Here is a 16258-nt window from a genome sequence, read left to right as displayed (position 1 = left end):
CGAAATGGATGTGCATATATGCCATGAGATCAGTAATGACCCAATCTGGCTTCAAAAGGGGCATAGGGGCAAATTAAATAGAAATTCGAAAAAACCCTACTTTTTGGCAAAAACGACAAGGGTATATATAGTTCAGCTTTTTTGTGAAAAAAATGTAAATATTCGAATTGCCTTATATCCTCGAAATGAATGTGCATATATGCCATGAGATCAGTCATGAACAAATCTGGCATCAAAAGGGTCATAGGGGCAAATTAAATAGAAATTCGAAAAACGCTACTTTTTGGCAAAAACGGCAAGGGTATAGTTCAGCTTTTTTGTGAAAAAATTGTAAATATTCGAATTGCCTAATATCCTCGAAATGGATGTGCATATATGCCATGAGATCAGTCATGACCAAATCTGGCATCAAAAGGGGCATAGGGGCAAATTAAATAGAAATTCGAAAAACCCTACTTTTTGGCAAAAATGACAAGGGTATAGTTCAGCTTTTTTGTGAAAAAAATGTAAATATTCGAATTGCCTAATATCCTCGAAATGAATGTGCATATATGCCATGAGATCAGTCATGACCAAATCTGGCTTCAAAAGGGGCATAGGGGCAAATTAAATAGAAATTCGAAAAAACCCTACTTTTGGCAAAAAACGGCAAGGGTATAGTTCAGCTTTTTTGTGAAAAAAATGTAAATATTTGAATTGCCTAATAACCTCGAAATGAATTTGCATATATGCCATGAGATCAGTCATGACCAAATCTGGCATCAAAAGGGGCATAGGGGCAAATTAAATAGAAATTCGAAAAACCCTACTTTTTGGCAAAAATGACAAGGGTATAGTTCAGCTTTTTTGTTAAAAAATAGTAAATATTCGAATTGCCTAATATCCTCGAAATGAATGTGCATATATGTCATGAGATCAGTCATGACCAAATCTGGCATCAAAAGGGGCATAGGGGCAAATTAAATAGAAATTAGAAAAACCCTACTTTTTGGCAAAAATGACAAGGGTATAGTTCAGCTTTTTTGTCAAAAAAATGTAAATATTCGAATTGCCTAATATCTTCGAAATGAATGTGCATATATGCCATGAGATCAGTCATGACCAAATCTGGCATCAAAAGGGGCATAGGGGCAAATTAAATAGAAATTAGAAAAACCCTACTTTTTGGCAAAAATGACAAGGGTATAGTTCAGCTTTTTTGTCAAAAAAATGTAAATATTCGAATTGCCTAATATCCTCGAAATGAATGTGCATATATGCCATGAGATCAGTCATGACCAAATCTGGCATCAAAAGGGGCATAGGGGCAAATTAAATAGAAATTCGAAAAACGCTACTTTTTGGCAAAAATGACACGGGTATAGTTCAGCTTTTTTGTTAAAAAATAGTAAATATTCGAATTGCCTAATATCCTCGAAATGAATGTGCATATATGCCATGAGATCAGTCATGACCAAATCTGGCATCAAAAGGGGCATAGGGGCAAATTAAATAGAAATTCGAAAAACCCTACTTTTTGGCAAAAATGACAAGGGTATAGTTCAGCTTTTTTGTCAAAAAAATGTAAATATTCGAATTGCCTAATATCCTCGAAATGAATGTGCATATATGCCATGAGATCAGTCATGACCAAATCTGGCATCAAAAGGGGCATAGGGGCAAATTAAATAGAAATTCGAAAAACGCTACTTTTTGGCAAAAATGACAAGGGTATAGTTCAGCTTTTTTGTCAAAAAAATGTAAATATTCGAATTGCCTAATATCCTCGAAATGAATGTGCATATATGCCATGAGATCAGTCATGACCAAATCTGGCATCAAAAGGGGCATAGGGGCAAATTAAATAGAAATTCGAAAAACGCTACTTTTTGGCAAAAATGACAAGGGTATAGTTCAGCTTTTTTGTCAAAAAAATGTAAATATTCGAATTGCCTAATATCCTCGAAATGAATGTGCATATATGCCATGAGATCAGTCATGACCAAATCTGGCATCAAAAGGGGCATAGGGGCAAATTAAATAGAAATTCGAAAAACCCTACTTTTTGGCAAAAATGACAAGGGTATAGTTCAGCTTTTTTGTTAAAAAATAGTAAATATTCGAATTGCCTAATATCCTCGAAATGAATGTGCATATATGCCATGAGATCAGTCATGGCCAAATCTGGCATCAAAAGGGGCATAGGGGCAAATTAAATAGAAATTCGAAAAACGCTACTTTTTGGCAAAAATGACAAGGGTATAGTTCAGCTTTTTTGTCAAAAAAATGTAAATATTCGAATTGCCTAATATCCTCGAAATGAATGTGCATATATGCCATGAGATCAGTCATGACCAAATCTGGCATCAAAAGGGGCATAGGGGCAAATTAAATAGAAATTCGAAAAACCCTACTTTTTGGCAAAAATGACAAGGGTATAGTTCAGCTTTTTTGTCAAAAAAATGTAAATATTCGAATTGCCTAATATCCTCGAAATGAATGTGCATATATGCAATGAGATCAGTCATGACCAAATCTGGCATCAAAAGGGGCATAGGGGCAAATTAAATAGAAATTCGAAAAACGCTACTTTTTGGCAAAAATGACAAGGGTATATAGTTCAGCTTTTTTGTCAAAAAAATGTAAATATTCGAATTGCCTAATATCCTCGAAATGAATGTGCATATATGCCATGAGATCAGTCATGACCAAATCTGGCATCAAAAGGGGCATAGGGGCAAATTAAATAGAAATTCGAAAAACCCTACTTTTTGGCAAAAATGACAAGGGTATAGTTCAGCTTTTTTGTTAAAAAATAGTAAATATTCGAATTGCCTAATATCCTCGAAATGAATGTGCATATATGCCATGAGATCAGTCATGACCAAATCTGGCATCAAAAGGGGCATAGGGGCAAATTAAATAGAAATTCGAAAAACCCTACTTTTTGGCAAAAATGACAAGGGTATAGTTCAGCTTTTTTGTCAAAAAAATGTAAATATTCGAATTGCCTAATATCTTCGAAATGAATGTGCATATATGCCATGAGATCAGTCATGACCAAATCTGGCATCAAAAGGGGCATAGGGGCAAATTAAATAGAAATTAGAAAAACCCTACTTTTTGGCAAAAATGACAAGGGTATAGTTCAGCTTTTTTGTCAAAAAAATGTAAATATTCGAATTGCCTAATATCCTCGAAATGAATGTGCATATATGCCATGAGATCAGTCATGACCAAATCTGGCATCAAAAGGGGCATAGGGGCAAATTAAATAGAAATTCGAAAAACGCTACTTTTTGGCAAAAATGACATGGGTATAGTTCAGCTTTTTTGTTAAAAAATAGTAAATATTCGAATTGCCTAATATCCTCGAAATGAATGTGCATATATGCCATGAGATCAGTCATGACCAAATCTGGCATCAAAAGGGGCATAGGGGCAAATTAAATAGAAATTCGAAAAACCCTACTTTTTGGCAAAAATGACAAGGGTATAGTTCAGCTTTTTTGTCAAAAAAATGTAAATATTCGAATTGCCTAATATCCTCGAAATGAATGTGCATATATGCCATGAGATCAGTCATGACCAAATCTGGCATCAAAAGGGGCATAGGGGCAAATTAAATAGAAATTCGAAAAACCCTACTTTTTGGCAAAAACGGCAAGGGTATAGTTCAGCTTTTTTGTGAAAAAAATGTAAATATTCGAATTGCCTAATAACCTCGAAATGAATGTGCATATATGCCATGAGATCAGTCATGACCAAATCTGGCACCAAAAGGGGCATAGGGGCAAATTAAATAGAAATTCGAAAAACCCTACTTTTTGGCAAAAATGACAAGGGTATAGTTCAGCTTTTTTGTGAAAAAAATGTAAATATTCGAATTGCCTAATATCCTCGAAATGAATGTGCATATATGCCATGAGATCAGTCATGACCAAATCTGGCATCAAAAGGGGCATAGGGGCAAATTAAATAGAAATTCGAAAAACGCTACTTTTTGGCAAAAATGACAAGGGTATATAGTTCAGCTTTTTTGTCAAAAAAATGTAAATATTCGAATTGCCTAATATCCTCGAAATGAATGTGCATATATGCCATGAGATCAGTCATGACCAAATCTGGCATCAAAAGGGGCATAGGGGCAAATTAAATAGAAATTCGAAAAACCCTACTTTTTGGCAAAAATGACAAGGGTATAGTTCAGCTTTTTTGTTAAAAAATAGTAAATATTCGAATTGCCTAATATCCTCGAAATGAATGTGCATATATGCCATGAGATCAGTCATGACCAAATCTGGCATCAAAAGGGGCATAGGGGCAAATTAAATAGAAATTCGAAAAACCCTACTTTTTGGCAAAAATGACAAGGGTATAGTTCAGCTTTTTTGTTAAAAAATAGTAAATATTCGAATTGCCTAATATCCTCGAAATGAATGTGCATATATGCCATGAGATCAGTCATGACCAAATCTGGCATCAAAAGGGGCATAGGGGCAAATTAAATAGAAATTCGAAAAACCCTACTTTTTGGCAAAAATGACAAGGGTATAGTTCAGCTTTTTTGTTAAAAAATAGTAAATATTCGAATTGCCTAATATCCTCGAAATGAATGTGCATATATGCCATGAGATCAGTCATGACCAAATCTGGCATCAAAAGGGGCATAGGGGCAAATTAAATAGAAATTCGAAAAACCCTACTTTTTGGCAAAAATGACAAGGGTATAGTTCAGCTTTTTTGTTAAAAAATAGTAAATATTCGAATTGCCTAATATCCTCGAAATGAATGTGCATATATGCCATGAGATCAGTCATGACCAAATCTGGCATCAAAAGGGGCATAGGGGCAAATTAAATAGAAATTCGAAAAACCCTACTTTTTGGCAAAAATGACAAGGGTATAGTTCAGCTTTTTTGTTAAAAAATAGTAAATATTCGAATTGCCTAATATCCTCGAAATGAATGTGCATATATGCCATGAGATCAGTCATGACCAAATCTGGCATCAAAAGGGGCATAGGGGCAAATTAAATAGAAATTCGAAAAACCCTACTTTTTGGCAAAAATGACAAGGGTATAGTTCAGCTTTTTTGTTAAAAAATAGTAAATATTCGAATTGCCTAATATCCTCGAAATGAATGTGCATATATGTAGGGGCTCATTTTTTTTGCACATGTTTAGACCCATCTCATGGAATATAGGGACATTTATTTTCAGGATATTAGGCTATTCTAATATTTTTCTTGTCTTGCTTTCTTTGTTACAGGAAATCAACATTCCCAAGATGATGGGTATCTTACGTCAGCAGCGAATGCTGATGGTTCAGACGGTGGGACAGTACACATTTGTTTACAAGGCTCTCATCCAGTCTCTCAAGAACACTCGGCTCATCTGAAGCTCTACCACAACATCTCTTCACCCTGTCCTCTCTTGCTTCTCATTCGACTCTCTGTATACATTCTTAAGGGATGGTCAGACCTTGCTCATAAGGATGAATCACTCCTTTGTATGTAATCAATTGTCAGTCAGAACGACACCAAAATAAAAGACACCCAAAATTGGGGCCCCCATCATCAAGTTCTGACCAAGCCCTTTCGCTGTTCTCTTGCTCATGTATCTCAGTTTTCTCTGCATGGTCACACATTCCACGACTTACTTAATTTTGTATTGAACTTCACCGTCTATCATGCTGTAAACTTAACATATTGGCTGAAGTGCTTGTTCGGATATTTCATGTGCTAAATTTGTGAGGTTCTTTTTCAGAGGAATGAAAGAAGCTCAACTCTGCTGGACAGATTATACAGTTTTATCAAATTATGTATAGTATTCTGAAGTAAACAATTTGTATTCGTTCATGTATCATTTGCTTCTTTTAACTTTGTATTCAAACAAAATGTTCAGTGTTGTCATGTATCAAGTTTGTATTTTCATAAAAGGGATGCATTGATTTCAATTGCAATTCTATAAAATATTGCTGCCATTTTTTAATACTAACTAAGATGGCATCATGAATTCAAGTGCCTCATAGTAGGAAACCAGCCTGTAGGTCCCGTGACCAATCTCTGGGAACAAAGGTTTGAAAGTTTTTTTTGTGTTCCCTGATGAATACCGAACAATTTCGACTTGGGCTGCCTCCTTGAAAATCCCGAGCATTTTCGTGAGGGGTCAAACGGGGGTCGAAATTCATATATATTCAAATCGTGTAGATATGCATGACTGATGGTCAAATTCACCAACACGTCCGATTCTAATGTCTAATAATATGTTTTCTGACATGGCAAATTCAACTATACAACTTTCAAAAGTAAAAGTGCTTACCTTGACCATGAACATTCAAAATGGCTGCCATTTTGGTGACAAACATTTAACAACTTCTTATCCATGGGGGAAATTTCAATGTTATGGCAACCACTTTTGATTTTAAAAGTTGCTTAGTTGAATTTGTAATGTCAGAAAACATATTAGACACTAAAATCATGAGAATCGGACGTCATTGAAGGTCGGAAGTATAGCAAACTATATATATTTGATAAGCATGTCGACACGATTTGAATTTCGAACCCTGTTTGACCCTCACGAAAATGCCCGAGATTTTCAAGGGGACATCCCAAGTCAAAATTGTTCGGTATTCATCAGGGAACACAAAAACACTTTCAAACCTTTGTTCCCAGAGATTGGTCACAGGACCTAGCTGGTCTCCTACTACTCAATATGTAGATGGAACTGCCCATTTCAAGGCCACCAAAACAGTAGATTCCATCCTCGCTCGAATGCCGTTAAGCAGTATTTCACTGAGGGAATATTATGTTTATTACTTTAGGCTTCTTTGCTTTATAAAACCTCTGCAAAGAAACAACTCTGTTCAAAAGATTATTAAATTTCAACTCAATATTGTAAATCTTCTGTATATAAATAAAAACTAATGCAATACATCATACAAAATGTCTCGTATTTTCTTCTATCATTTTATGAGCAAACTTGCAATACAGAGTGCGTCCAAGAATTATCGATGTATCATAACTAATAAATGACACATATTTGTAAAGCTTGGATTCTCTTTCATTTGATGCATGAGTGATTAAAATCAATTTGAAGAAAGGGTACCAAAAAGTCATTTGGCGGACAGTATCTGAATTTCAAAGAGTTCATTTTCTGCCCTTTCAATCAGGAAAAATAAAGTTCTGTTTGTTTAAAGTAATGCTTGCATTTCCATAATTTTATTAAACGAATTTGTTTTTAAACAAACAAAACTTCATTTTTCCTGATTGAAAGGGCAGAAAATGAACTCTTTGAAATTCAGATACTGTCTGCCAAATGACCTTTTGGTACCCTTTCTTCAAATTGATTTTAATGACTCGTGCATGAAATATGCATCATATGGGTTGCATCAAATGAAACAGGAGGATCTCAGCTTTACAAATACGTGTCATTTATCAATCATTATCATGATTAAGTTATGATATAACATTGACTTTTCTGGGACGCACTGTATAGCTGAAGAGGAATGTATATTATCGAGTTGAAAACATAATTGTGCACCACAAAACAAATTACAATTCAAGGTGAATTCCATTTAAAACATAAATAAGAACTTCTTGGTTAATACAGATTTGAATTAAAAAAAACAATTAATCTATCCTGATAATCTTTTTACTGTTTATCTAATCTAATACTGAGGACAAATGAAAGTCACTTGAATTTTCTTATTTATGAAAGTATCCATGATCAACACAAATTTCAAGACTTAATTAACATACTTTGTTTTAAAAAATGGCAATAATCAATATTGCCTTGACATAAAACATAATTTGATGAAATATTTCAATCTAAACAAAAGAAGATCAATTATTCCATTTGATAATTAAAAATACATCTCATCTGATAAGAGTACAAAATAAAATTACTCCTGGTTTTTATATAAAATTGAAAGCATTGGTTAAATCTCGTGTCACTGTTGCTATCATTCTGAAAGACACAAAACCTAAAAGGCATTCATACGCAAAAGAAAGTATATATATTTAGATTATATATGTACATGTATAAATATAAAAAATTGCAGCATTTACATTATATGTACAGCTATACAATTTACAAATCTAGAACAGTATTTTGTCTATTCGTTTACATACAAAAAATACATAATTTGTATAAATATGTAGAATATATGTGCTTATAACTATGTCAAGACAGACATTAGGCAATGATCACCTTATTTTTCAACATGACCATGCTATTAGTTGACGGGAAGGTGACGTCTTGCTGTTCTCCATCATCTGGAAGCATTCCCTGAGCAATCAATCTCCTCTAACAGCTAACTATGATGGTGTCTCGTGATCAAGAGCATATGAGCAGTTAGATTGGACCTTGTCCTAATCGGAACAAGTAGGAATGGTACTCCAAGGCAACCCTGCATAGATCTTCCTCTGATGTACAGGTGTTCTTCGGAATGTTCAGCTATGATTAATGCTGCGCAGATCTCTGCTTCTTCTAATCTATGAGCCATTTTTCACATGGTTGCAGGACAGAAGTGCAGCTCATCTCTGCATAGAGTTTTCTTTACTTTTAAACAGCTGTTGTACAGATGTTTTTTTGAATGTTTAGATAAGCTTGATTTTTCTCCATCAGTTTTTGACAGTTCCACTCATGATTCCATAGATTTTCCTCCAACGTCTCAGGATCGCCATTCACACCGCTGCAGAACAAACTTCTTTCAGAATGTTCCCGTAAACTCCTTCTTGGGACAGTTCCATTCCTCAGTCTGCTGTCTTTCCTTGAGAATGTTCAGGTACGCCTCTATGAGGTTTGACAGTTTAGTCAGCTCATATTCACACAGCTGCAGGACACACCTTCTTCAGAATGTTCCTGTAAACTTCTCCTTGGGACAGTTCCATTCCACAGTCTGCTGTCTTTCCTTGAGAATGTTCAGGTACGCCTCTATGAGGTTTTAAAAGTTCAGTCAGCTCATATTCACACAGCTGCTGGACACACCTCCTTTCAGAATTTTCCCCAAAACTCCTCCTTGGAACGGTTCCATTCGGCAGTCTGCTGTCTTTCCTCGAGAATGTTTAGGTATGCCTCTATGAGGTTTTGAAAGCTTGGCCAGCTCATATTCACACAGCTTCAGAATGTTCCGGTAAACTCCTCCTTGGGACGGTTCCATTTGGCAGTCTGCTGTCTTGCCTCTATGAGGTTTTGAAAGTTCAGTCAGCTCATATTCACACAGCTACTGGACACACCTCCTTTCAGAATGTTCCCGTAAACTCCTCCTTGGGACGGTTCCGTTCCGCAGTCTGCTGTCTTTCCTCGAGAATATTCAGGTATGCCTCTCTATGAGGTTTGGAAAGTTCAGTCCGCTCACATTCACACAGCTGCAGGACACACCTTCTTCAGAATGTTTAGATAAGCTTGATTTTTCTCCACCAGATTGTGACAGTTTCTCTCTGCCGTCTTCTGTCTTTCCTCGGTCAGCTGCAGGGTCCTCTGTAGCTTGGAGTTCTCCACATACAACTCCTTGAGAAGCACGTCATGACGAGTAGTTTTAGCAAGCTGAGGAGGATGAAAAAATGAATTTGTTAATATCACTTTCAAATGCAGAGACTTGATTAGTGTGTAAAAAGTAAATATTTAGTGGAAGAAATACTAAAAAAATATCTGATTATTAATCACTATTGCTTTGAAATGATTTCCTTTATATGGAACAAAAACCAAAAAAAATCAAAATAGGAATCCATAGCAAATACATACAATTCATAAATGTGACGAAAAATGGTGGCATATCAGTATAGTGCAACATTTGACTTTCATCTGGAGGTTATATACAAATTTACTAGGTGTAAAATGTACCTGGTAAGACCTTTTGTTGTACAGTGTATGCTGATACTGCCTGCAGAAGCTAAAGCTAAAGCCCAAGTAATGATATCATCATGAATATTGTTTGTTATGCAATAGCTTTTATCTATAAAAGGCTTTTTCTTTTGAGAAAGCCCCAGAATACAAACAACTTTTATCAGACAATAGCATTACAAACATCATTTAATGAATATTGAAAGCTCACCTGATCTTTGAGTTTCTTCATGTACTCCTCCAACATGGCTCTCATCTTCCTGTACTTCTTCTCTGCCTCCTCCTTCCCTCTCCTCATCTTCCTGACATCTGACCCCTCTGTCTCCTTACCGATGGACAGCGCCCTCTTGAGTTCCTCTGCTTTCTCCTTCATCTGTCTGTTGAGCTCCGCGAGCCTGCCGTCTCTCTGGGCAAGCTCCTCTCTGAGGTGGCCCAGTTCTCCCTGGAACTCTAGAGCCTGCGCCTGTCTGACCCGTTCCATCTCTCTCGAGTGCTGGGAGCTTGCTACGGATATCTGCATCTGCATGTTGATGTACTTTGGTGGAAATGGAAAGCAAGAAAGAAGCACATTACTCATCAATCTTCATTATAAGGGAAACACACTTCCTTGATTTGAGGTTCTTGTGATGTGTTAAGTCATATGCGTGTAATAGTTGTCTCATTTCAATCTATGTACTCGCCATGATCAACTCATTGTTTTATCCTTCAAAAACAAAAAAGTTCTTGAGATATATTGATTTGAAGTGTAATAGGTTTTTCTTGCCATTTTGAAAGATTAAGTAAAGCAAAATAAGACCTCATTTGGAAGTATCAAGTACAACATGCTAAACACAGAGAGAGAGATCATGGCATTGACCCTATGATATGTTTATCAAGGGCTAATTAAATTACGGTTAAGGGATGGGTCAAGGAAACATAAACATACAGAAATGGAATAGCCTTGAAGGCTTGCATGATGGGGAAACCTACCTTTTTGTTGAGATCTTCTAGCTCCCTCTGGAGGTGAGATTTCTCCGTCGCCAGAGCCATAAGCTTCGTCTGCACAGAAAATAAAGAGAAAAGACTTTGTTCCACTTCTACAACCTATGTACTTTTCCTGTGAAAACACCATCACAATTATGTTACAAGACCTACCATTTGAAAAAGTTGTGTGTTCTTTGGACATGTATATATTATTAACCATTTTCAGATATCACAAAAACAGTTTTTCCAAATTATCAATTTGCAGAACACATGTAATGTCTGATTTTACATGTATTTATTGTAATGTTTTTATCAATTTGTAAAAAGTCACTCAATTCAGCATTCGGGCTGCGAGATGATTTTTAATAAAACAAACCATTTATATATATTTATATATATATATACAAGTTGTTGATTTACATATTTCTTCTAGAAAAAGTTCAAAAGCAAACACTTTTAGTCAATTACCAATCCTAGAGCACATAACAGTGTATGTACAAACAAAGCAAACGCTATACTACAGGCAGAAAAGAATAAGACTGCTTGCATAGGATAAGAGATTGTAATTTTTTGCAGAAAGAGAGCCAACCTCAAAGGTATGTAGCTCCTGATTGGCTGAATCTGCCTTTTCTGTCATCATCCGCAACTTCTCCTCCAATCCAGAAAGAGATAGCTTGAGAAGGTCACGCTCAGTAGAAAGTGCATCATAAGAAGCCTAAACACACATAGGGACAGTGAAAGAGAGTGCAAAGAAAGAGACACTAGTTGAAGGGCACAGCAAATGGAAATAATGCTAACATATCATCGTTGCAGAAGGTAGTATACCAGAAACACACAACAAAAGTGAAAAATAACTATAAACAAATATTTTCAAGCACATTAAAATATACATTAAGTATCACAGCAAACAGAATTAGGTTAGAAAATAATCTTAATCATAGCAACGAGTACATGATCAAAAGATAAAGTAAATGTAGTTACCATCCAGGGCCCTGTAGCATTGAACAAAGGTTTGTGATTTAATTTGAATTTGGTGATTGAAAACAATGATTCTGATTGGTCAATATTGAACAATATGTGCAAGAAATGATGACCTTGATTGGCCACTGACATTTTGCAATTGATTGCACACCTTTGTGTTACAGTACGCAGATGATTTCTGAAACAGATAATTATCACCTTGCTTCATATTCTCTTAAAACCATACAAAGATATTAAACAAGTACTTAGTTTCACTTTTTTAAACAGTAATAATATTTTCCCAGTACCGGTATTAGGTACAATAGCATATGTATCATAAACCACAGTTTAATAATCTACCATTACCGGTAAAAACAATTTCAGTTCCACAAACCCTGTTGACTAAAAGCCGTTCCTCTGCCTTCAATATGCGAAATCCTGCCCCGGCCCCCTGTTGAAGCTGTGTATGTCCAAAAGATGTGGGTCCTGACTAAATTCTGTTTTATATTGTTTTTCTACATCATGCATCAGCTATAATCTACATGTATTGCCCAATTGATTTCATGCATGTCTCGAACCATTACAACTACAAAGCCGACAGTAACAAACACCAGGGGGGCGTTTCACAAAGCCTTTGTTCAATGACATATAACAACGAATTGACAAATCTGTTGATAACCGATCATAAGCAAGGATTTCAATAGCTTATAAAAAAAACTGTCATTTGTCACTGATGACAAGTTTTGTGAAACGCCCCCCAGGAACCCATCTTATAAAGAGTTGATATTAAACAACTTATTTGCGATTGATATGAATCGTAACTATGTACATAAGAGATTGGAGGACTTGCAATTGGTTTGGATCAATCGTAACTCTTTATAAGACGGGGCCCAGGAGAGCATGGTGGAGAGTAAAGTCTCATCATGAAAACACCTCCTTTGATCAGAGTCCTTCACAATCCATTGTTACAAAATAGATTACCTCCATCTTCACTAAGAAAATTCATAATTTCACTGGGTAAAAAAAAGTCTAACAATAGCATCTATACTAGGAAGAAATTTACAGCACTTTACAGAGCAGAAAACAGACATGCAGACACAAGAGCATATAGCTATAACTGAGCATTTAAAAAAAAAAAAAAAATTTTGTTGGGGGGTGGGGGGGGGGGGGTACAAATTTTGATCTATCCCACATACCAAAATCTATTACTATACAGTACGTCCCAGAAAAAACGAAACCGAGAATTACCAATGTTTTATCATAACTTAATCACAATTGCAGGAAGTCTTTCGTCTACGGCCGATTGTTAACGAAACGGAGTTAAGTCTTTTGTTAATTCCGTTTGTTGAAATGCAAGCACTACTTTAAACAAACAGAACTTTTTTATTCCTAGCTCATTTTTCCTGATTGAAGTGTCATATGAAAGGGCAGAAACTCAACTTTCTAGAAATGTGATTTTCTCTTTGAAATTCAGATACCGTCCGCCAAATGAATTTTTGGTTTCCTCTCTTCAAATTCATTTAAATCACTCATGCGTGAAATATGCATTATATGAGTTGCATCAAATGAAAGAGGAGAGTCTAAGCTTTCCAAATATGTGTCATTTATTAATTATAATTGTGAATAAGTTATGATAAAACATCGATAATTCTCGGTTTCATTTTTTCTGGGACGCACTGTATAACAAGAGGGTAAACTATATAGGCAGATAATCTACATAGAAATCATTTCTACACTAAATTTCTTCTAATTACATGAAAGAGGTTGAATGTGATTCCAAATATTTGGTAAACTAAATGTAGCACGGTATTCTCCATCATGCAGTAAATTTTTATAAAAAGGACAGAATGAAAGAATAAATTTTGATCATTGAAACAACATAAGATAAACAGTCAACTCATCACTGAATATTAAAAGATATTTGTTAACAAAAAATCTTTCATTCTGAAGTGGATAAATATAGATCAGCATCATAACTAGGCTAATGTTCAAGTTCCTTTAAGGAGCAAACTGTAGATATATATGTATACAGCAGAAATCACACAAAATCACAGCACTGCAAACTCAATAGGGGAAACACAAAGGTGAGAAGTTGCGCTCATTAATAGATACCACATAAACATAAGTGCAGAGAGCTATCAACTTTGCCAAGAAAATATTTTTATCCTTGGTAAAAACATTGATATTTTCTATCTCATCAATGTGCTATTACATAAAGTGCAAGTCAGTCTGACATAACTCTGTCCAGGCACCGCAAAACCACTAAAAAGTTGCATGATTTTCAGTAAGAGCTCAATACAACTTTAAAAAACAGAGTAACATTTTGTATTAATACTTTAGACAAAATCAAGAACATAATGTGCTTAATTTCTATGTAAATTTGATAATCCCGTCACAGAAATTCCAAAAGAGTTCTAATCCTCCATTTGTAATTTTGCACAATACCTATAGAGTAAGAGTAAATAGACTACCATGTTAAATCCATAGTCCCTCTGGCTGTTGGCTTCTTTCTTGTGCATTCACTCTTGCTATTTCAGTCTTTAAATGCCTTTTTCTCTAAAGTAATATTTGGGGGGACTGGATATTCTTCCGTTTTTTGGAATATCCAATTATGATGAGTAATATATTATTTTAAAGCTGAGAGTCTCCTCTATCTATATTAGAAATCATGGTAACTTGTTGGTGGTTTTGTGTTGCTGGGTCACATTTGATGTCTTACAGCTGAAATTTGGAACTTGATTGGCCGATATTTGCAAAGCTTCATTTGATTATGCCAGACATGAAACGGTTGTTAAATGATTCATCCATGTTTGACTACACTACTACTACTACTTACCCTATCTGGCCTTGCTTGCTGCAATGCTGCTTCCTGGGTCTGCATTTGAATCGCTACTACAGCCTCCTCTTTGGCTACTTCAGCCTGTCAATAAAAATTGATTCAAGAAGTTCATTCATTTTTTTTTAAAGATAATATTTCATCCTGAAATCGAAACTACAGAGTTAAATTGAGAATTAAATGACTGTCAAAGGCCTTGTGATACTACAGGTTTTTAAAAACTATATCAAATTCTTGGCAAGAATGAACTGTAGAATGATGGTCAAATATAGTACTCGTCAAGTTCAGAATAAACAACTGATTTTTGGATTATTATTAATTTGGCGTCACCTGTGTCTGACTGATTTATTTAACTTTAACATCAATTTTTTTATTTTTTTTTACTAAAAACCTAGATAGGAGGGGTGAAATATTAGGGTATCCTTCCTTACTTTCAATTGAAAGAAATCAACAAAAATGGGAAATGGAGACAGTAAAATAATTCTTTTCAAAATGATTTCATTGGATACATAACTGATTTCCAAATCAAAAAGAATAGCTTCAGTTCAAGAATCAATGTATGTTGCATGGAAAGATATAGTCATACCATTCTTAGTTTGTTTTGCAGCATTTCATTCTCTGCTATGATCTCTGCTTTTTCATCCTCAAATTCCGTCTTGACTTGGTCCATCTTCTCCTCATACTCCTCAGTTACCTCCTTCTGCAGATGATAGAGAAAACAGAAAACCATGAAACTTCTTACCTGCCAACCTTCCATAGAAACAAAGAAGAATCTCTAAAGGATAAATTAGGACTGCAATCTATTTTAGATGCTAAAAGAGATACATTTAGGGTTCCTAGTATGTAGGCCAAACAATAAGGATCATTCCTCCAAAAAAAGGGGAATGGTTGGCAGCAAGTAAATTTTGTAGTATTAATGTGTTTTTTTCGCTCCATAATATATTCAAATCAAGAGATCAAACACTGGATATACATTAAAATAAAATCAACATTATTTTTTCCTTATTTCAATCCGCCAAAAGATGTTGCGTATACTTCATTTGGCTAGAGATTGGTGAAAAATTTCCTTTGCCTTCCAATAACAGGGAACTTGAATGCAATCCCTAGTATATATATATATATATATATAGTAACTAGCAATTTTCTCAGTAAAATAGCAAACATACTGTCTCCTCACTGTGTCTAAGTCTACAATCTACTTAAAACAAATTGTTTTGCTTGCTCCTCCGGAATTCCTTGCAAGTGGAATCTCACCTCGACATTTCTCTGGACCTCTACCCTGACGGCCATCTCCATCATGTCCCTCTCCCTCTCTGCCTCCTCCGCTGCCTGCTGGAGCTCCTGCTCATGACGACGCTTCAGTTTGGCATTCTCCTCCTCCCATCGCTCCTTGTCCGTCTTCATACGCTCCTCCAGCTTCCTCTTCTCCTTCTCCAGCTTCTCCTCCAGTTTACTCTTCTCCTTCTGGAGTTTATCAATGGCCTGCATGACAGAAAGAAAGCAGGAATAGAAGAAAGTTAATATCGAGGGTTCAGTGACACAAATGCCAAAATGAGTATTTGATATCAAAATGTTCAGAAAAATGTGGGCTTTCCAGGAAACACAAAGACTTAACTCCACCCAACACCCCATTAAAGTCAATGGCTAGTGAAACATTGACTTAACTATTAAG

General features: G+C 35.5%; 2 protein-coding genes across 5 annotated transcripts in view; one reads left to right on the top strand and one right to left on the bottom strand.

Moving 5' to 3' along the window:
• The window catches only part of LOC591564 (tyrosine-protein phosphatase non-receptor type 21), a 32870-nt gene extending 26809 nt beyond the window's left edge, over positions 1-6061 (top strand). Inside the window, exon 16 of the mRNA XM_011663185.2 lies at positions 5251-6061. Within this exon, the coding sequence (XP_011661487.1) occupies positions 5251-5379 (129 nt within the window). The 3' untranslated portion in view covers positions 5380-6061. The remainder of the gene's footprint in view (positions 1-5250) is intronic.
• Positions 6062-7456: 1395 nt separating this feature from the next.
• LOC583607 (ninein-like protein) overlaps positions 7457-16258 on the bottom strand; it is a 30889-nt gene continuing 22087 nt past the window's right edge. Inside the window, exons 17-25 of one of the 4 annotated variants that reach the window (XM_030999244.1) lie at positions 15841-16068; positions 15173-15286; positions 14587-14670; positions 11380-11505; positions 10797-10865; positions 10039-10362; positions 9366-9530; positions 9165-9220; positions 7457-8916 (exon numbers count right to left, since the gene is read on the bottom strand). In XM_030999244.1, coding sequence (XP_030855104.1) covers positions 9200-9220; positions 9366-9530; positions 10039-10362; positions 10797-10865; positions 11380-11505; positions 14587-14670; positions 15173-15286; positions 15841-16068 — 1131 coding nt within the window. In that variant the 3' untranslated portion in view covers positions 7457-8916; positions 9165-9199. Of the gene's footprint in view, positions 9531-10038; positions 10363-10796; positions 10866-11379; positions 11506-14586; positions 14671-15172; positions 15287-15840; positions 16069-16258 lie in introns of all 4 variants that reach the window. The other 3 variants (XM_030999243.1, XM_030999242.1, XM_030999245.1) reach the window with 3 other exon arrangements.

Source organism: Strongylocentrotus purpuratus, unplaced genomic scaffold, assembly GCF_000002235.5.
Source record: "Strongylocentrotus purpuratus isolate Spur 01 unplaced genomic scaffold, Spur_5.0 spur5_scaffold_5, whole genome shotgun sequence".
In the NCBI taxonomy this organism is placed as follows: Eukaryota; Metazoa; Echinodermata; class Echinoidea; order Camarodonta; family Strongylocentrotidae; genus Strongylocentrotus; species Strongylocentrotus purpuratus.
Note: the sequence above shows the minus strand (reverse complement) of the source record. Positions and strands in the feature narration are given on the sequence as shown.